Source organism: Plectropomus leopardus, chromosome 17 (genome assembly GCF_026936395.1).
Source record: "Plectropomus leopardus strain MGB_pleo_1.0 chromosome 17, ASM2693639v1, whole genome shotgun sequence".
NCBI lineage: Eukaryota > Metazoa > Chordata > Actinopteri > Perciformes > Serranidae > Plectropomus > Plectropomus leopardus.
In genome coordinates, this window is record NC_142192.1 from 18,605,571 (window position 1) to 18,627,456 (window position 21,886).

The 21,886-nt window shown below is 42.3% G+C and overlaps 1 protein-coding gene across 2 annotated transcripts in view; it reads left to right on the forward strand.

Annotated features, from left to right (window-relative positions):
• Window positions 1-21,120, forward strand: part of dlgap3 (discs, large (Drosophila) homolog-associated protein 3) — a 137,215-nt gene extending 116,095 nt beyond the window's left edge. For both annotated transcript variants that reach the window (XM_042506686.2, XM_088090574.1), the window contains 11 exons: window positions 709-1,865; window positions 8,078-8,292; window positions 9,824-9,926; window positions 10,034-10,250; window positions 13,463-14,001; window positions 14,186-14,280; window positions 15,244-15,463; window positions 16,445-16,739; window positions 16,831-16,922; window positions 17,135-17,281; window positions 17,917-21,120. In XM_042506686.2, coding sequence (XP_042362620.2) covers window positions 810-1,865; window positions 8,078-8,292; window positions 9,824-9,926; window positions 10,034-10,250; window positions 13,463-14,001; window positions 14,186-14,280; window positions 15,244-15,463; window positions 16,445-16,739; window positions 16,831-16,922; window positions 17,135-17,281; window positions 17,917-18,222 — 3,285 coding nt within the window. In that variant the 5' untranslated portion in view covers window positions 709-809 and the 3' untranslated portion in view covers window positions 18,223-21,120. The remainder of the gene's footprint in view (window positions 1-708; window positions 1,866-8,077; window positions 8,293-9,823; window positions 9,927-10,033; window positions 10,251-13,462; window positions 14,002-14,185; window positions 14,281-15,243; window positions 15,464-16,444; window positions 16,740-16,830; window positions 16,923-17,134; window positions 17,282-17,916) is intronic.
• The last annotated feature ends 766 nt before the right edge of the window (window positions 21,121-21,886 follow it).

Sequence of the window (21,886 nt, forward strand, 5' to 3'; positions counted from 1 at the left end):
TTTAAACCAGTGATATAAGAATTCACCCCGTGTACAGTTGTCATGAATGGGGAATTTGCTATAGACAGCAAAACTGGGTATTTTTTCATGCCAGACTGATAACATGTTTTATATCTGCATGCAGTCTCTTTTTTAAAAAAAAACGTAAAATCTTTGTTTTTCGGTTTAATTCCTTAAGGCAGGCATGTCTAAAGACCAGCCCAGGAACCAACTGTGTCCCTTGAACCACTTTTACATGGCCTCAGCTTGACTTTCAAATTATACTACATGTGGCACTTGAACACTTTAACACTAAACAATGAAACAGTTGCGTTTGTCTTGTTGCTTTCTTTCTTTCTTTTATTTCATCTATTTGATAGGTATTTTTCACATTAACCTATCTGACCCCATTCAAAAACATTTGGACATCTCTGGTTTAAGGCAACAAAAGTATGCAGTAAGGTTTTCATTTAATTTTTCCTGTTTAAAAAGCTTCAAATCTCAGCAGATATTAAGGTAATAGAAGAGTTAGTGCAGTGATCAGCTACACTTACTCATATTCTCACAGTTATTCTGTGTAATGAGACAGTTCAATATTACTGATTGCAAGACTGAACTCTTGATTCAATTATTTGGTAAGAATTCTATTATTATGCATAAACACGGTATGTTCACTCCTGTCTCCTGCAGATACAAGATCTAAATTTTTTCTCTTTTTTGTGCCCTTAGGTGAGACCGGTGCAGCCCTGTCACGCCCACAGCGCCCCCTTTCGGCCCGGACGGCCCACCACGCCCCGGCGCCTGTGAAAGGGTACCATGTCAGCCGTAGCATGTCCCAGCATTCCTCCGGTGGTGGCGGAGGAGGCACCTGCCACTGCACTCCTGAGGACTGTGATGGCCCAGGCAGAGACTACTACCAGGGTCACAGCGACGGCCACTATTATCCTCCTGGTGCAGCTGAGGCATTGGCGCTGGAGAGGCACCATTCCCACTCCCACTCCCATAGCCATTCTGGAGGGGGAACCTTCCCGCGCTCCCACCCCAGCCAGCACCCACCTCTCCAGTCGTTTGACTCTTGCGAAGAGTGCCTGTCCTCAGGCCACGGAGGGAAGATGCACCGCATTCCCCCAAACCTGATGGACCAGTTTGAGAAGCAGGTGCCCTTTCATCCAGATGGCTTCCATACACTGCAGTACCAGCGCACAGCTAGTGGGGGTGCTGAGCCGCGTAGCGAGAGCCCCTCACGTATCCGTCACCTGGTCAACTCTGTGCAGCGCCTCTTTGCCAAGTCCCATTCCCTGGAGGCACCAACCAAACGAGAGTATAACGGCACAAGAGGAGGTGGGGACTACCGTGGTGAGAGAGGAGGAGGCCACAGGAGTGGAGGAGAGGACGGCGGAGGCCACTATTCAGGTCACCAGCCCCGCTCTACCCGGAGAAACAAGTCTCGAGAACGTAGCAAGAGCGGAGACTCGAGGCACGAGTCAGGTAGGCGCCATAGGAGCAGGACAGCCGGCTGGTGGAGCTCTGATGACAACCTGGACAGCGACAGCAGCTTTCTGGTCAGCGGGGGCAGGCGGGGGTATCCCAGTGGACACGAGAGTCTGGATGCAGCCATCCAGGAGCTCACCATGAAGAGGCCCAAGGAGCGTGGTGGTGGGCCAGGACCTGGGGAGTGCATGGCCTGTACCACAATGGCTCTGGCCGGGAGCGAAGGAGGGGGGCACCACGGGCATCATGGCCACTCCCTGAAAAGGAGCACCTGGTCAGCCATGACAGTGAGTCAGGCCAGGGAGGTGTACCCCTCCACCAGAGGAGGAGGCTATGAAAAAGCCCTTGTGCCCATGGAGAGTAAGCTGAAGGAGAGGACCTTTCACTACCTACAGGTTTGTGTTCATTTGCATGTCAACCAATGATTTTGCATTTTTTTTGCAATGGAAATATAGGATATCGGTGACATACATTTAAACAGTGTGTCCCCGACACACTGATACTCTGGCTTCTGATAGGGTGCCCGGTGGCCCTCCAAACATTTAGTCATCTAAGTCACAAAAAAAATAAAGTGATTCACACTGGAAAGTGTTTTTGTATTTTTAGAATACATAAGGTGGCAAAGTACATTAAACGGTATAGGCCTCGTTTATCAAGACCCTCAACAGAGGTCCTTGCTAAGCCCCTAATGTCCTAAAACCCTAGAAAGGTCCTGAAATCCTAGAAAATCCTAGAAACATCTCAAATGCTAAAAACTTCCCCAAATTTGAGACATGTCCAAAAAGCCAAGAAATGTCAAAAAATCTGAGAAGCATACAAACAAAAATGGGACTTTGAGTATGCACTGTGATGTGACGTCACATCACAGTGCATACTCAAAGGGTTTAATGTCCACCTGGGAGACCACATGGACTGTCATTAAACAGTGATTGTCCCCCACGCAGATATTTAATGTCTCTCCTAACACTCTGTCTTCGGTCACCACACTTGATCTCCGAATCCAGCACTGTTCCCTCTTCCCCTTTGTCTCATTTTGTATACATGATTTCCCCTAAAATGAAACGCTAATGGCTCTTACAGTGCACCTATGAAGTCAGCTGAAAGAGCACAAACACACACACACACACACACACACGAATCTCCAGCTGTGCGAAGGTAGAGCTGCCATGCAGGCTGTGTTTCTACGGAAACAGCAGGTAGCCACAGGGGTCCCTGGTGTTTTTCCAACTCTCATCCTTTAGACACAGCTGAGGTCTCCTGATAGAAGAGACCGAGGGTTGTGTGTGCTAGTGTTTCAAAGGACAAAACCCCAAACAATTTGCCTCTGTGCTTCAGGCTACCATCACATACACACCTTAGGACACAAAATGAACTTAACCACTGCAGCTTCTCCCATATCTACAGGCATCACTTTCAGTTTTCTGAAAAGGGAGGGGGACAATGTGTGGAGTGAGTGAATTTGTGCTGCACTTCGATTTGATGAAGTCAGCCAGGTTGCTCTGCGGCTTCAGAGCAGACAGCCTTCTGGAGCTGCAGATATGGAGCTGTTTAGGTCGACTCCAGTGGAACTCGACCTCAGGACCAACAGCAGCACAGGTCCTAAACGAAAGCAACAGCTCTAAACTTAAGACTTGTTCTTTGGAGGATGTTTGCTGCCAGACAAGTGTAGTCAGAGTTTGTAAGGATAGGCGTTTAATAACTGACCAAAGGTGATGTGAAAAAAAGTAAAATTTACGGGATTTAGGGGATTTGGTGGCATCCAGTGGTGAAGATTGCAGATTGAAACCAGCTTAAACTTCTCCCGGCTAGAATTCCTTCACTTTTCATTGTTCCTTCCTCACTAAAACAAACAAACCAGCTGATTAAAGCACCAAATGAAACAGTCAATCCATGACACAGTTTGGCATCTCAGGGACAAGCTGCTCGCCCATAACACACTCACTCCCTTTCTCTCAGGAGTTAGCCTGGTTCACCTTTGATTTAGATGTCCAGGAGGTTTTTGACCATGAGCTAAATCATCCGTAGGGGTCTCTTGCTTTCCAAAACAAAGACCTGGTGATTTTAAGTTTACAAAACTGAATAGAGCAGTTTCAGATCAAGAATCCATGTATTCCCCTCTCACTTTGCCATGATGCTGCAGGCTGCTAGTCCAACACAGGGTCAATTGTTTTCTCCAGTGACTTAAGACATTCGTTCAAGAGGTTTTCACCAGAAGCCAAATAATCCACAAAAGTTACTTCCTCTCCAAAACAAACCGATCAGGTGATTTAAACCACCAGAAACACTTAATAAAGTACTTTCACATTACAAACAGTACAACTCCGACCCTGTTCAGTGTAGATGGGCTTCTAACTATATTGGTCAACGTGATAACGTGAATGGCCGTATCTGGAGCCAGCATGCGGTTTGACATTCTGGGCTACTGTAGAAACATGGAGAAGCAACATGTTGTTCTTCGTAAACAAGGAGCCATTCCTTATGTAGATATAAATGCCTTAAACCTTCAAACTTTGTATTGGAAACCCAACTCATCATCAAATATTAGAATTGAACAGCCAAATCTGAATCCACTGTCATAACTGTGAGTTGGGTACAACCTTATAAACAACAGTATCGCCAAGTTTGCTAACTTGTGTTCATGTATTTGCATTGCAAAAATGAGTTATGGATGTAATAGTCTTAAACAAGGAAGACAGTGTTATTCCTCAGAACAGAAACATAAAGCATTCAGTGTAAATACAGAACATTTCAGATATGCGATTACTTCTCCTGTGAGCAAGGGCAGATCTACCAGTTACATGAAAAATGCCTTGCCACTCCTAAAAAATGCCTCTGCAGCCCAGCTGCATCCAAGTTTTGGACAGTCTAATTAGAAATATATGAAAACTTGTGGCTTGTCAAAAATGAAAAAGCTAGAAACTATGACGTCGGAGTGCAAGTTAATGTAGCAAGAGCTGAAGTTCCCCAACTGAAAAAACACAATCAATTGATTTTTAATTTCCACTTTGGGTTTTTCTGTTCCACTCATGTGCCACAGTAATATAAAGTTTCTGAGTTAAAATAATTTAATTTGGCTGCTTTCCCAGGCAAATCTAGATACTTATGTATGATATGTTATTTTTTTTTTTAGATGAAATAAACATATGTATGTTTCTGCCACTCCTTAAAACGTCTCTTTGCCACTCTCTTGCCACCTCATTAATAGTTCTCTAGATTCACGACTGCCTTCAAAGGTCCTTTGTGCAGAATAAAGGCTAGATATATTGGCAGAAATGGATTGTGTTTTCATGACCTTAGAATGAGACATTTATATCTTCATAGGGAATGGGCCCTCGTCTACAAGATCACCATGTTGCCCTGCCTTGTCTCTACCGTGGCCCAGAATGGACAAATTAAACACTGGCTCTAGATTGGACCATTAGCATTTTTGTGTCAGTCACCTTGGTTGGTGGCTCTTCAGAGACAAGCAGCGTCAGAGAAACACTGATTTGTAACAGGAAACTGCTTGGTTTGTTTTGGAGAGGATAAAACCTCTGTGGATAATTTGGCTTCTGGTAAAAATCTCCTGAATGTCTGGATCAGTAAAAAGGTGAGCACGCAGTTGCAGGTGCTGGGCTAGCAGCCCTTCTCTGAAGGGCCGAAAAGCATCAAATAAACACTGATTTGTAACTTGAGAGTGCTTCATTCAGTATTTTTACCTGTTTTAATCACCTTGTATGTTTGTTTTGGAGAGGAAGAGACCTCTGGGGATAATTTGCCTTCCAGTAAAAAGCACCTGAACAATGAACACTGAAGGAATCCCGAGTGGGAGAAGTTTCAGCTGGTTTTCCATCTGCAGTCCTCACTGCTATATACCTCTAAATCCCCCTAAAGCTTACACGCTGGCTCTTTAAGTCAGAAAGACACAAAACATATTACCAAGCTACCCATTGGTATTTTTTAACATTAACATGTGCATACAAGTCCGCAGTGGGTCATCACTCACATTTATCACACAAAAGCATGAGAAAAAGTGAAGCAGCTCAAAGTGAAAATAACAACAACAACAAAAGCATCTTCACAAGTCTGAATTACTGTGGTCAGAGTCGGAGGGACATGTGCAAGGTTTTTCTTCCCCATGGTGTCAACTCCAATCCCAACATGTGGCATCAGAACCCGGCGCTCTCCATTCCATAAGCCCCTCTCTTTCCCTCGGCCTGTGTCTTATAGATAAGGAATGATAAAAACCAGAATATGGAGTCAGAGTCAAATGAAGACAGAAACAGCGAGGGAGAGAGACAAAGATAGAGTGGCAAAAGAGCAAGGTAGAGGGATACAGAGATAGCAGAGCAAGCTGAGGGATAGAAAAGAGATAAAGGAGGTGATGGTAGCCAAGGGGCAGAGCGAGAGGAGCAGAGAAAGAGCAGGAGGAGAAAATGAGAGAGATAGTAGAAGGCCATGGGGATCGGGAGATTAGGCTGAATCATCTTTTAAGTGATGACCTTAAAAACACACACTCAGCTGGATGCCAAACCCCGGGGGCCTTGACTGTGTGTGTGTGTGTGTGTGTGTGTGTGTGTGTGTGTGTCTGTGTGTGTGTGTGTGTGTGTGTGTGTGACTGTGTGTGACTGTGTGTGTCAATGTGTGTAGGTGTTTTTATTTGGTCACTTGCTTGTGTGAGACTACACACCTAACAGAATTTGCAAAAAACAGAGCAATCGAATGCTTTCTGCACAAGCAGATGCTATCACAGTACTTCCTGTTTAATGGTACAACGCCTTCAACATACTGGAGGAGAAGTGGGGTCATGGTACCCTCACATTTTAACAAATTGAATCGAGTGGTCCTCCGCAATAATAGAGTTCTCTATACAGGGTTGATCTTCATCTGCTACGATGCCAACTAAAGCTCCACTTGTCAGTTACTTTTATGTTAAGAATGCATGAAATTAATGTTTAATCTGAAAGGCATCAAGTTAACCTACAGAATATTTTTACCAAATTTTAGCATATTTTAGTTCATTGTTTTGGTTTTCTGGCCCACAAAATGTGATCTCATCAAATTCATTTCTAAATTCAGATAAATCGAACGTACACTACCTGACCAGCACCAGATTACACAAACACTTTCTCATCTCAACTCATCAAGTATAGAACCTTGGTCGGCGGCTCTACATATCAACATATGACGCACTAGCTACCTCTTTAATAACATTAATAATAATAATAGACAGTTGAGTCTGTCAAAAAGGAAGATCAGCCCACCGGGAAAGTATTGTATGCCAGATGGCCAAAACACCCCTAGCTAAAATGAAAATGGAACTAAAAGGTAATTACTTCTTAACACATTTTCAGCCTTTTTATTTAAATATGTCATTTAGTTTTTGGTTGTCCTGCTGCAACCAAAAACTAAAAAAAAAACTATGGCAGCTTTAAAGACAGAAGCTGTAATGTGTTTCATTGTTTCTCTTCACAGCTTCCTGGCTCTTTATTTTTCATTGCTCGGGTTCCCCACAAATCATGGAATGTTTTGGAATATCATTGAATTTTAGGGGCGTATTACAGGCAGAGACATTTTGGAAATATTTCAAAGCTTCAATTTTCCTCTGAAAAACTACAACAGACCAGAAAGGGGTAACATTTAAAGGAGTTATGAAAGGATTATGACATAGGTATGAAATGTCATACATTTTACATGACGGCCACAGAGGGAACCTGTCAATGTAAATTTTTTTTGTTTCATATCATCACTGATTCATCAATTCCCTGTGTGTTGTCTCCCTTCTTCATTTCTTGTCTTGACTGTGTTCCTGTGTGTGTGTTTTTCATTTTGTTTTCTCATCAGACTCTCATTCATCTGCCCATCTGTCTTCCTGCTCTCTGCTTGCTTAAGTCTGTTATCCAGCTTCTCTGCTTCTCATTTTGCCACCCTTTACATCTGTCTGTCTCCTTCCTGTCTGTCCACTCGTCCTGTCTACCTGCTTTTTTGTTCACTGCTTTATTTGCTCTATGTCTGTCGGCTTCCAGCTTACGCTGTTTCTCCTTCTCTGTGTCAGTGTTTCTCCAGCTGTCAGAGTTTCTCTCTTTCTGTAAGTCCCCTTGTCCCTTTCTCCATTTCTTTAGCATCATCTCCCATGTACTTGCATGTGTGTATGTGTGATCTCATTGTGCGCATGAGCATGCTTGAGTGCTCTGTGCCGGTGTGTTGGCGTCACACCGGGTGCACGTGTGCCATGACTGTATGTATGAATCATCGCTCTCCTTCTGTTCGAGGTGTGAAATATTTTTCAGATATGAAATATATTTCCGTTTTGACAAGTCCTTTGACTTTAGAAGCAGATATTGGGAAGAAGCTGCCAACAGAGCAGTGAAAACATCTTCAATATCTCAACACTAATTAATTCACACTGTGATCTATTGCTTCTCCCTTAACAGTTGGTGTAGAAGAAGAGTGCACACTTACTTAATTCATTTAACAGTGTTTAACTCATTTACAGAAAGTCTTACTAAAACCGTTCGACCATGTATATGTTCTACATGGTTGTACTCACTATAAATTGCAGTTGATTAATACTAGTTATTTTTATACTTATCTGTGACTATGCAAATGCTCTATGATTGTGTCTCAGGTCCCTTCAGAGGACTGGGGTGGTGGATATGGCAGTGGCGGTGCAACAGACAGCGGAGGGGAGATTCCATGCCGTCGAATGCGGAGCGGCAGCTACATCAAGGCCATGGGCGACGATGACAGTGTTGACTCTGACACCAGCCCAAAAGCCTCACCGAAGTCCACCCTAATCGCCCAGAGGGATGCCTTTAGACGATCGATCAGCATGGATCAAAGGTCAAATGGGTGTCCATATAAATGTCCCTCAGCTATACATGCTTCTTTGCACAATGCAATGTAAATACCCATTCTAGTGTGCAACATGAGTGCAAACATTACAAATCCAATCTTTTTATCACATCAGCACAGTTTAATTAGGTCTTAAAAAAAGACACAAAACTACCATTTAGTATACAGTAATGAATAACTTCATATAAGCAAGTTCCTTGGAAAATTAGGTAGATTTAATTTCATTTCATGTCATTTTTGTATGTGCTGCTCATGTTAATGCACATTTTAATTAATTAAACGACTAATAAACATTACATGACCAAAAAGGAACAGGGAGAAGAAAAAAATCTTATTTTACCTGCCCCTCTCTTAAAATGTTTATAAAGAAATAGATGATCTATCAATTACAGTTACTTAACAAACAATACTTGAAGTAAATTCAAATAGAAAAAATATATTAATAAATACTGGTAAGTCACTATCAACAAGGGGACAGATTCTACCCAACAGCTTTGTGTAGTTAAATTACTTTTCCTTATATATACATTTTCTTAAAGTAAAAAAAAAAAATAAAAATTTAAAAACTAAAAAAAAAATCTGTAGAGAATTCCAGAGTTTGTTGCCAACCACCGAAATACACATCTGTCTTAATATAGTCTGTGCAAACTGGTGCTTAAAGTAATATTTCCCTCTATGGTCCTCATCCTCAGAAATTCAAACTTTTGGCTATTTTCTGGTAATACTCTGATTTTTGCCCTATACTTTACTAATCGTTTTAGAAATCCAAATAAATCTGTAAATTTCATTAATCCTGATGTAATAAACAGTCTGTTGGTATATTCTGCGGGTACACCTAATAATTCTTACCGCTCTTTTCTCTGTTAGGAACCATTGCTACGTGTTACTCATTTATGTGTTGTCCCACACTTCCACACAATAACACACATATGGCAAAATAAGTGAACAGTACACGATTCTCATTGCCTTGTAATCTAACATATACTTTGCTTTGTTGAAAACAATAATATATTTCGATACCTTGGTCTTTACATGTGCTATATGAGATTTTCTTAACAGTTAAACATCCATTATCACACTCAAACATCTAAATTGAGACACTCTTTCTGTGTAACCATTTCACTTTTATTTTGACTTGCAAAAACCAAAACTTAGTTTTGCTCACATTTAACTGCACTCCTGCATAACCAACATGAAAAACACATTCACTCAAACACTCAGAATGATTTCAAATAAGATACAAATGGTAGTCTAGATGTGACGCAGTGCAGTTTTTCCCATGTGACATGGCAGTGCAGCATCATAACACTCAAAATGACTCCAGCTGGCATAGTCATAGAGCATGACTCAGTGACATTTTATTTGATAACTAAATGTGCGCTGCTGCAGTGAGTTTTTGACAAAAATAGCACAACTGAGGATATCACAGCCAGAATATTTTAGCAAGTAAGGAACAGCTGTGACGTCAAACACTGTAGTTGTTTCAGTCATTACTGATGCTGTGTGTTATGTATTTCAGGTACTCATGTAAGCAGTGCACAGACTCATACCCCAATAGCCGAACTACACCTAAAACCCACACCCGCGCCCGGAGTTACACCCGCTCTCTGACCAGCTCACAGGTAAGAAGCTGGGATTTGTTTGTGTGAATTATGCATTTGTATATATTGATAGGATGTGGAATAACTCTCTCATGTTCCCTCTTCTACGTCGTCTCCCTCTTCTTTAGCTGGGAGACACATTGAACCGCCAGTTCGAAGCGGTGTGTGAGACCATGTTCGGGGAAGTGGAGTCTCAAGCCGTCGAGGCCCTGGACCTTCCAGGCGTGTTCCGCACTCGCAGCCACAGCTACGTCCGCGCTATCCAGGCAGGCTGTTCCCAGGACGACGACTGCCTCTCTGTCTTTTCCATGTCGGGACCCCAGGGAAGCATCAAGGGAGGGGCTGGTGAGTGTGTGCATGTGCGTGGTTCGGCATAACAATAAATACAAGTCTGCGATGTCTGCAAAGGGTGCGTGGTTGTCTTTTATGTGGAGGCAACCTGGTGGGAGACTCAGTAGGACAGCCAGTGTGAGAAATCATTTTGTGACAGCTTGTTGTCTGCTTACCTCAACAAAAGCAAGTTTAAGCACACACACAAAATCTGTACCCTAACTCACTGCACAGCTGCGCGCAATGCGTGCATCCATTTTTATTTATTTTTTCCTTCTCTATTCCTTCAGTCTGTATGATCTCACTTTTTCACCCAGACGTTCTGCAGAACTTTCCTTGTGTTTGTGTATACGTATGCGTGCTATAAGCATCGACTTGTGTATGTTATTGTGCTTGCTCTTTGTTCTCTTTCATCTCTGTTTCTCATTTCTCCCATCACCCACCCCAGTGTGATCGCAGGTTTCTCAGGCTCAATAATGGGTGCAGGAGTGCTTAGGATTATGATGATAGCTCAGTGTCTCCAGTTGCTTCTGTTGGTCCGTCTGTCTGTTTGTCTTCCTGGTTTTGTCTTGTTCTTTTGCTGTCTTGTTCTGTATCATTCTTTATTTGAAACATGTATTTTATGCGTTTTTATGTTTTTTTTCTAGTAATTTTTAGTTTTGTCTTTAGAATCATGCTCTTTCTCATTCCTAGTATAAAATCATTGCTGGATTATGAGACAATAGGTCCCTGTGCACAGGCATGTTTTGTGTCACTTTGTGGTAATTTTGTGTTTCTTGATTTTTTTTTTGTGTGTGGTTGTTTTTTCTTTTGCTTGTAGTCATTTTGCATCTGTTTGTAGTCATTTTGTTTCTCTTCTAATTTGTTTTGTGTGTTTTTGTTGTCATTTAGCATGTTATTGTAGTCATTTTGCATCTCTTTGTAGTTATTTGCATGTATTTGTAGTCATTTGTGTGTCTTTGTAGATATCTTGCACCTCTTTCTAGTTTTTGTGTCTCTTTGTAGTCATTTTGTTTGTGTGTGTGTGTGTGTGTGTGTGTGTGTGTGTGTGTGTGTGTGTGTGTGTGTGTGTGTGTGTGTGCGCGCGTGCATGTATGTTTGAAGAAAAATGTGGGAGCAGGAAGAGACAGAATCTGCGCCTCCCATTTTAATATTTCTCTCAGGAAATTGCTTTATCTTCCTAAGAAGCAGAGTTAAGTTAGTTCAAGGGAAGAGGTTTTCAGTAACACTTTCTATGAAGACCACATCTACAGTGCATAATGACAGCATTAATCGTGAATTTTACTTTATTCATAATGCTTTATTAATACACTCATAAACACAAATGATGTTTACTGATGCACTATAGCAATAGTCATAAACCATTATAGGTGTGACTTATAATGATTTATAAGTGGCAAGGGTTTTATGGATGCTCTTGACTTGTTATAAACTAGAGGTTGACATCTGGGGTTTGTAATGCATTATAAATATCTATACTCACTTATTCACACATCAACAATTAACTGTAGTAATGACAAATAGTGTGATGAAACAGTCCATACTGTATCACAAGTTACCATTATATGTGTTCAGTAAAGACAACATCTCTGCCAGCCTGGTCCCTCATCAGTATGCTTTCAGAATCAACAGATCCACAGAGGATCTACTGCTCTTCACTCAATTTTCACTCACCTGGAGAATAAGAACAGCTAGACTAGCAGGATGCTGTTTGTTGACTTCAGCTCAGCATTCAATACTATCTCTCCTATGAAGCTGATTGGGAAACTTAACACTCTGGGCTTTAATGCAACACTCTGCAACTGGATACTGGACTTCCTCACATGCAGACCCCAGAGAGTTTGAATTTGCAGTCACACCTCCTCTACATTCAATAATCTTGCAGAGTGATGCACAGAGAACAACCTACTGCTCAACGTCAGTAAAACCAAGGAGCTGATTGTTGATTTTAGAAAGAAGGAGGCAAAGACACACACCCCTGTCTATATAAGTGAAGCTGAGGTGGAGCAGGTGAACAGCTATGGGTTCCTTGGAATTACTATCACTGAGAACCTATCTTGGTCATCACACATCATCACCCAGGTTAAAAATGCACAGGAAAGGCTCTACTTCCTACGGAAACTTAGAAGGGCTAAATTCCAGAACAAGATTCTGGTTAACGTCTACAGAGGAGCACAAACTGGCATGGTTCATGCACAGCCCAGAACAGAAGTGCTCGACAGCGGGTGATTAAACTGCCCAGAACATCACTGGTTCCCATCTACAGAGCATTACTGACCTCGGTAAAGTGAGGTGTCTGCACAGAGCCCAAAGGATACTGAAAGTCAGCAGCCACCCCAGCCACAGTCTGTTCACCCGGCTGCCATCTGGAAAAAGATACAGAGGTATCAGCTGCAGAACCACCAGACTACGGAGCAGCTTCATTGTCCAGGCTGTAGGACTCCTCAACTCCTTCAATGCCATAAAGATTGGATTTAGAGGATTTAGGGTCAAATTTCATTTCATTCCTTCCTAACCCACGTTTAAGAAAAATGACAATGAATCTACCTTGTACTACAGTTGACTGGTGTGTGTGTGTGTAAGTGAGTATAGATATTTATAATGCATTATAAGCCCCAGCAATCAAACCCTATTTTATAACAAGTCAAGAGTATCCATAAGACCCTTGCTACTTATAAATCATCATCAAGCCACATCCATAATGGTTTAGGACTTTTGCTGTAGTGGATCAGTAAGCATTATATGTGTTTATGAATGTATTTATATCGCATTATGAATGCATTATAATTTACTATGAATATCTTCATAATGCATTATAGATGTGGCCTTCAAAGAAAGTGTTACCAGGTTTTCTTTCGTCACTAATGTCATGTCTTTCTTTGCGACTTCGTCGCTCCTTACCTCTCACAAAAATTCACATCAGAAGCTGATTTTTTTGTGAAAAGAAAAAGAGCTTTTTAGTTGTGTTTATGAATCTTTCTCTTACATCTTGCATTGCCATTATGATTTAATGATTTTGTTGTTTTTTGTCTTTCTCTCTGTATTGGTTTACCCTCTTTTCTGCAAAAAAATCCCCTCTTTTCACTGTTTCATTCCTTTTACCTTCTTCTCCAGTCTGTCCTTTTTGTAAGTATCCACCTCCCCTGCTCCCTGTTGATATACCCATTTTGCTCTTAACAGTCCACTATGCCTCTGTCTTCCTTTCTCCCGCTCTTCTGACACTTCAGTCTTTCCTTATCGTAAAGGTGCTCCTCCCCCACTCCCACCTCGCATGTCCAAGTCTTCACTCTCTGTGCGAGCCCAGAGCAGTACCGAGTCCACCCAGGATGCCTATTTCCAGAGCAGCGGACAGTTGGCCTCGAGCTCAGGCCCCGGGCGCCCCAAGCAGCACAGCAACTCCGTGGACCTGGGCAGCTCTGACGGCCCCTTGGGTCGCTCCTCAAGAGGAGGATACTACTCCGCCACTGGCCCTGGACGTTCCCGACAGCACAGTAACTCGGCAGAGAGCCTAGATGGGGTCAGGGGTTCACGAGAGCTGGTGCCCTACGGAGGGGGTCCTGGAGTTGGGGTGAGGGCCAAACACAGCAGCTCTGCTGACAGTTTGCTGGAGGGGCCACCGAGGCCGGCCAGAGAGAGGGACAGCAGGGTCGGGGGCAGCCTTGGGAAGTCAGTCTCTCTGCCTCAGAACAGTATCGTGCTGAGTAAAGCTGGGGGGCAGGACGAGGGACGTGGTGGGAGAAAGTGGAGGCCATCCATAGCCGTGCAGGTGAGTGAGGACATTTTACTCTATCCAAATAAGGCTGCAACTAATTATCTTCCAGTCAGTCTATGAAAGTCTTTATTCTCATCTGAACACCACAAATGAAAAATGAATAAATGAAACTGTCTAATTGTTTCTGCAAATACCTCTGCGCTCTGACTGTGGTGTTTTATGTCTTCTTCTGCTCCAGGTGGACAGCTCAGAGACTCTGTCAGATTCTGACGCAGAGGGTAAAGCTCTTACAGAGGTCCACTCTATAGGAGTCCAAGTGGAAGATGACAAAAGGTAATAGTAAAACATCTTGAAATAAAATCAGGGGAAAAGTTTTTTTTCTTTGAAATCTTGTCCCAACTTGAGGTGTTTTTATTCACCCTGACATTTAATTTGCCTTAATTATGGACACAAAATTTCAAACTAAGATGTGTGTTTGTTTGTTTGCTGATTTGAATTTGCCCCAAAATGTGTGGCTTCATCAAGAGCTTTTGGTCTGTGCCCAGGAAGTTATGTGAATAATTTTAATACATAATTTGAAAAAGCCTTCGTCTCCCGGGCGCCCTACAGTGCAGCCACCTACAGTATGGTTGATTTCTAGGCGAGATCCTATTATTTCATTAAACATTTCATCAGACATCACAGCTTGAACTCACTAACACTTTGTTCCAAGAATGTCTTGTTTTTCGACTGTAACCATGACTACTGCAAGTCATACGCTCGACATGACTTTCACGCGTGACACAGCCCTCCTCCTAATTATATCCAGCATCGCTTACGGGTCAGATTCGCATGTATGCTTGCAAGAAATCACAACATAGCATACTCCCGAACCTCGAGCGTTATGTGATTGTGCACCTGTTAACAATGTCCCCCATCTCCTTCAATCATCGAGGATGACAGTGTGACGTCGGGAGAGAAAAGAGAAGTGCAAAAAATGAAAATGTGAGTCACAACTCACACCTCATCAGACAGCAAAGACATGAGGGGAGGTGGGGTATAAACTTGTAATAGAGTAAACACTCATCACTGAGTCCATTGACATGACATTTGAACATACTGGTGCGTCATATGCCAGAGGATTTAGCAGGGCTTATCACAACTGAGTGAGTTGTTGTGACTGCAGTGACTATTCCTGCTCCGATAGGAATGTGCAATTATCAGAAGAAAAAAAAAAATGATTTGAGCGTTGCTTTTGCATGCGATACTCTGCGTGACTCGATGCCTCTGGGCCTGCTGTGACTCCCTGTGTTGCAGGCGGGCTCGTTTCAAGCGCTCCAACAGCGTGACGGCGAGCGTGCAGGCCGACCTGGACCCCGAGGGTTTCCCAGGGCTCAGCATCGCCGTGCCAACGCAGGACAAGAGTCTTCAGTTTGGCTGTTCCTTCCAAAGGCACTCGTCAGAGCCAGAGTCAGCTAGTCAGTACACAGAGTGCCATCGCACCGTTCACACACAGGGACAGTGGGCTTACAGAGAGGTAAGTCTGCAGTGATTCACAAATACTATTGTACTGTTTGTTATCATTCAGTAGCCAGTGACATTTTCTTCAAGTAGATTAGTATTTGAAGGAGTACATTCATACCTAATAGTCAAATGAATTGCCTCTGGCCTTAGACATGAAGATTGAGGATGAGGTGTACCAATTATTAATTGTTCAAATACCGGATGTATGGACCCAAGTCACATGACTTGGACTCAAGTCAGACTCAAGTCATACATTTAATTACTTTTACATTGAACTTGAAAAATTCAAAAAAGACTTGCAACTTTAACTTAACTTGCAGCTTTAAGAGAGTTGCTTTACCAAGAAACAGTGAAAAAATGTGGCGGCAGGACACATCACTGACAACAGAGGAGCAGAACGCAGAGTATCTTTTCATAACTCAAATGGCTCACTCTTAATAAGTCAGCAAGTGATATTCAGGTGGATGATGATGACAAGGAGGAGGATGAAGACCACACTCAGAGAGAAAGCAAAAGGATGGAGACAGAGTGGAGGACAGTTCGGTCCCTTCATGTAGCTGTGGTGTCAAATGCAAGACACGGGGAAAGAGTGGCATATGCCAGGGAGATACCTCCAGTGGAGAGAAGCAAGGGAACAAATGTGTCTGAAATTGAACATTTTTCACAAGGAATAGAACAATGAACGCAACAGACTCAGTGTGTGAGGTTTCTGTGCTGTTAAAATAGCATGACATTTGGTGAAGAACGTATCATGACGTGTTTAGGACTCAAAAGTTTAGTTTAGGGTCTTGGGACTTGATTCAAGACTTGACAGTGTTGACTTGGGACTTGACTTGGGACTTGTCAGTCTTGACTTGGGACTTGACTCTGAGCTTTTGTGTCTTGTTTTGGGACTTGACTGCAAAGACTTGAGACTAACTTGTCACTTATATAAGAATGGTCCCACCACTGCTGAATACTGTGTGCCCAACAGTTCTCTCTTATGTTAACCCAGGACTTTATCCAGAGTGGCTATACCACTGAGGCCTGCCAGACTGACCCACGGCCCCACCAGCACCCACTCTTGCCTCCACGTTCCCACTCCCCTCTGCCTATCACCTCTGAGAGAGCTTGGGCAGGGACGCCATCCCTGGAGGGCCCCCGCAGCCTGCCCGACTCGGGCCGAGCCTCGCCCTGCATGAGAGACGGAGAGTTCTTCTTGCGCCTCCTGCAGACAGAGGTGGAGAGGATGGAGGGCTGGTGTCAGAGCATGGAGAGAGAGGCAGAGGAGAATGAACTACCAGAGGAGAGTGAGTTTGGGAAGAGGATAGAAAAGCATCAGAGAAAAGGACAAAAAAATGAATGATGTCTAAAACTTCTTGTGTGCTGTTTCCTCCCTAGTTCTTGAGCTGATACGAAATGCAGTTGGCAGTGCCCAGATGCTCATGTCTCAGAAAGTCCAGCAGTTCTTCCGCCTCTGCCAACAAAGTGTGGTGAGTATGTGAGATTGCATGCAAAATCATGACAACACACATTACATTATGGTGCATGGTTTTGCTAAGATTCACTTTTGCTAAAGGCAAAATTAGCTTGGCTGCAAAAAACACTGTTGCAAAAAAATGCCCTGTTATTTTTTGTCTTTCTTTCACAATTGTATTGCTTTATCACCCTTAACATACCATGTCCCGTCTCCCTTCCCACCCAGGACCCATCAGCGTACCCCCAGCCCTCCTCTCAGGACCTGGCAAGTTTCTGGGACCTGCTCCAGCTCAACATAGAGGACGTCAGGGTCAAGTTTCAGGATCTCCAGAGGGTCAAGGACTCTGGTTGGAGGCTCCCACCTGAAAAGAAGGTGAGAGGCCCTGGGGTCCACACAGCCCTTGTTTCCCTAGAGCACTCCCCCAGAGCTAAGATGACAGTGTGCAGAAGAGTAGCGCAGATGGTCGTGCCCTCCAAGCCTTTGCAGGCTGTGAAAATACAAAACAGTAAGAGGGACTGAGCTGCTGACGAGATGATGGAGTCTGAAACTACTAGAAATTTAAATGCATATCAGCTTCTTTTTTTTTGCATTTATTGTGGCTGGATAGACAAAAGGACGTACTTGTCTGTTCTATAAAGGTTAGGCTACTCGCTGTTCAACCACATTGTTCTTGATAACAAACTAACAATTGTTTCTCTTTCCTCCCTTTTCTTTTTTCCTTTATTTTCTCCCATTTCATTTCCCCTTGTGTCAAAATGATGCCAATGCATGAATTTTTTTTTTTGGTTGTGGTTAACTGTCTCACATGTCTTGGCCTGTGATTCCCATTTGAATTTTACCCTTTTTTTCGGTGGTTTGGTACTTTGGTTTGTCATTCTCATTTTGTCTCCCACATTTTTCGCATGGGATCTCTTTGGTTCAACAATTCAAAACCATTTTTTCACCAACTGACATAATAAATCCACTGTCCATGTCCATCGTATATCTACGTCTTATTCCCGGGGCAGGAGGATAAGAAGCTTCCTCCTCCCTTACCAAAGAAGCCAGCAGGTGGGGTTAGTGGTAGCCTTCGGGCCGATAGTGTGGGGGATGGGGGTGCCGGAGGTGGGTCCGGGGGCCTGGTGGTGCCTCGCATTGGTGGACATACCCTACCCGTCAGGGAGAAGTCCCTGGACCTCGGGGACCGTCAGAGGACAGAAGCGAGGAGGAGGCTGCTGCAGACCAAGCGTACCGCCTCCTTCAGACAGAACTCAGCCACAGAGAGCGCAGACAGCATTGAGATCTACATCCCCGAAGCCCAGACTCGACTCTGAACACAAGACTGAGGTGTGTCCCAGGACACCTCCTTGCTCACCCTCACCCCTGCGATTCTGACCTGAATCTCAGTCTTTCTCTGAGTCCAGTTTTGGATCTTTTGCAGGTCATCGTCGTTTGTCCGCTACCCTTCCCTTCAGCATTTCCATCACTTCACTTACTGCAAAGTCACTTCTTTTGCTCATTAAACAAGCAATGACAGCCATTTTAGTATCTTGAAATTTGGACATTTTACTGACACAGAGGCCTAGACCTGAAGTGGTAGCTAGTGGACTTTTTTAAGAATTCTCTGAATTTCTTTTTGGCTGACAAACAAGAAACAGTCCACTTTTGTAATGGTTGTCAATGGAGGTTCACGCAGTAGTAGCATGCCTGTGCGTGTTCACTTAGCACTTCTCCATCACTGAAAATAAAGGGCTTAACAGGCACAAAACCTCTGTGGAGACAAGGAGATAACAGAATCTCCCTATGGACCCCCTGTTGCCAACTCCTGAATGCCATTTGCAACAGAATCAACTCCGATATATCTTCACCGATGCTACCAGTATGGATGGATAAACACAGCTTCATTTCTCACCATCAGTTTAAATGCCCTTAAAGTCAGATGGTTGGCAGTCCCCAAAGAACATCCTCCAAGCATAGTCAGTCAACTACAGCTGGCACTTTCATCCAGGTGCCATCTGTCCACCCAAACACCAAGTCAAAGAACACTCTTCACTTCCCCATGTATCCATCGACTACCCTCAGCATTCAGCAGTGAGGCTGTTTGAATGTGCAAGTGCTATTTGTACATAGAGTGCACACTCATGTTTGCCAAAAGGAGCTTTTTTTGCGGTGTAGCAACACAGCCTTGACAGCTAGAGAGCATCACAAACAAAAAAACACAGAGCCGATTTGCTTTTTATGTAGTCTCTCTGAAGTTTCAAGTGTTCAGGGGTGGGGTGCTGGGAATTTTTAGGGGAATATATTTTGGTGGCTTTTCAAGACTTTACTGAGAAGGCCCCCATTTCACTGTGAGACTATAGCACCACCAAGTGGTCAAATGAAGACCCACACCAACAACAGTGGTCTGTCGGGAGTTCTTTCCACCTCAGTCAGGAATTAACAGACGCCCTGATGAAACAGCCATGGAAGGAGGTCAGTTTATTACTTTATTACTTCTTTCCCAGATCTTCTCTTGAATACCAAGAGTAGACTTTGCCCCGATATATTTGTATTATCACAAAGATAAAGCAGTGGATCACAAAGTAAAAGGGGAGAAAGCTGCCAAAGTCTTTAGCAGAATCTACTCACCTAACTTGAAGTACAATCCCCTCGATTTCACACACCGCTGATGAAAGAAGAAACATTTTTTTTTTCAAAGGGAAAGAAAACAAAAGGAGTCATATTTAATGTAGCTCCCTCCAAAGCCTGTCCAAAGAGTCATCAAACAGAGGAAACCATCTGTTGTGAAATGATAGAAAAGAAGCAACTTGATAGAGTAATTGGTAATTATGATGAGATTTAAGGTACTGTATGTAACTTTTTACCTGTATTAATTGTTTTAGCAATGAATGAATTCATTATAACATTATTCAGAAAATGACAATATGGATAACTTTTCGGCGCTGTCGTTCCATGCATATTGTGCATTTTACTTGGTACTTTTGTCTTGTTTTGTTTTCTTTACACCTTCTTCTTCTTTTTGTTTTTTGTTTTTCTTTCCTGGCTTTCTTCTACAAATTTATGCTGTTTGACTTCCGATTTAAAACCTAGCGTGGGGACTGTGGAGCATGCACACAACGCCTAGGCCAGTTCATGTTCCATAGAGGCGTATGCATGAAAGAGTAAATCAACTCCCAAATGAATTATCTAGGTGTGTTAGCCTGACTTTGAGAAATTCAACTTAGTCTTTCAGTCAGACTAACATATGTACATGTAGTCATGTTTTAGTTGGACTAACACAACAATTCAACTTTTTCTAGCATCATGATAACATACTGGCTGTCATTGTGGCCAGTGCTCACTTGTGGCTATGGAGAAAATGCTGACTGCAGTTCACTTAACGACCTCAGAGAGAAAGGAAGGATTTTCTTAAAGTTACATACAGAACCTTTAAGTAACACTCGTTATGATTGAAATTATACTGTATGTTTGTTGCACTAAGTGTTCCTCTCCCTTCCTCTTTATTTACTTCTTGAAATCATACTATCTGGTGTTTCCACCAAACAAAGTGTAGCATGATTTTAAAAGCTTTGAAGGGGTCTTATTCATTCATGTCGGAACAGATATTTATAATATAAGTATTTTGTATGGATGGTGTGTATAGGCTTGTGTGTGTAGTGTATACATGAAGGGCTGTGTGTAATAAGGGTCATGTGATAAAGCCCAATGAAAAGTCCAAATCAGCCGTTTTAAAGAAACAAAATTGAAGAATCTTTTAGCATGATCTGTTTTTTCTTTTTCCTTTTTCTAACATTTGGATGGAATGTGTCGGCAAAATGGGATATTTTAACAGGAGATGTATATTTTATAATATAATCTACATTTCTAGATTAGTAGAGACTACTGAGTACAGTATATGTACAAAAACAGCATATATCAAATGTGAATTACTACAGTATTATTATAATAGATTATAGCATTGTGTGATACTACAGCTGTGTGGCATATCCAGACTCAGTACATGTGAAAAAGAATTTATAATGATTATTATCTTCAGTTTGTGAGTGCTGGGTCAGGTTCACAGGGTATAATTGGCAAGAGTGTTATTTGCCAAGTATGATCCTCCTTAGGCCTATTGTATATCTGTCTGTGGTTCTAACAACATATACTGCTGTATCCCATCCCTGTACTCCCCCTTTAGAACCAACTACATGTGCCTAACCAGCGATATGTGGAGGTTTCCTTTGAACACAGTTTACAGTATACATATATATATATATATATACATATATATATATATATATATATATATATATATATATATATATATATATATATATATATATATATATATATATATATATATATATATATATATATATATATATATATATATATATATAAAGATGTGTAAATAGAAAAAGTATAAAAATCTGCAGAGACTATTGTTAAAGAAATTGTTTTTATTGTACTGACATGCCATCCTTTGTCTCCCTCACTTTCACGTGCAATACCCACATAAGACTGGCAGATTTTGTTGATGTTAATACTGCATGTTTTACGTGGACCTCCTTTGGAAAAAATTAGCAGGATCTCATTTTTGACTGACAAAAGCAAAGCAAATTTTGTAGCTTATGAACCTTTTTTGTGATTGAAAACAATTGACAGGATTTTACAACGCCATTATTTCGATGAGTCATGCCTTTGTACCAAGATGATATCCTTGGAGGACAATGAAACTGGCAACCTTGAAACAGCAATCAATGTTTTTGATTTGAATCTCAACAGATCAATTTAACAACCTCCATGTAAAACAAGCTGCCCTGGCAATGGAAAAAAGGGCTGGGAATCAGACTTCATGTTTAATTCATTTTGCAGCGGTGTGGGTTGCAGAGCAGCCTTTTTATCCGCTCTTCCTTCTCCTCTGTTACCCTCAAACTTGACAACATCTCAGTGGTGTTTGACACAGCCCTCATCAAACAAAGCACAAATACCTGCTTTTATACTGTTACTCCACTG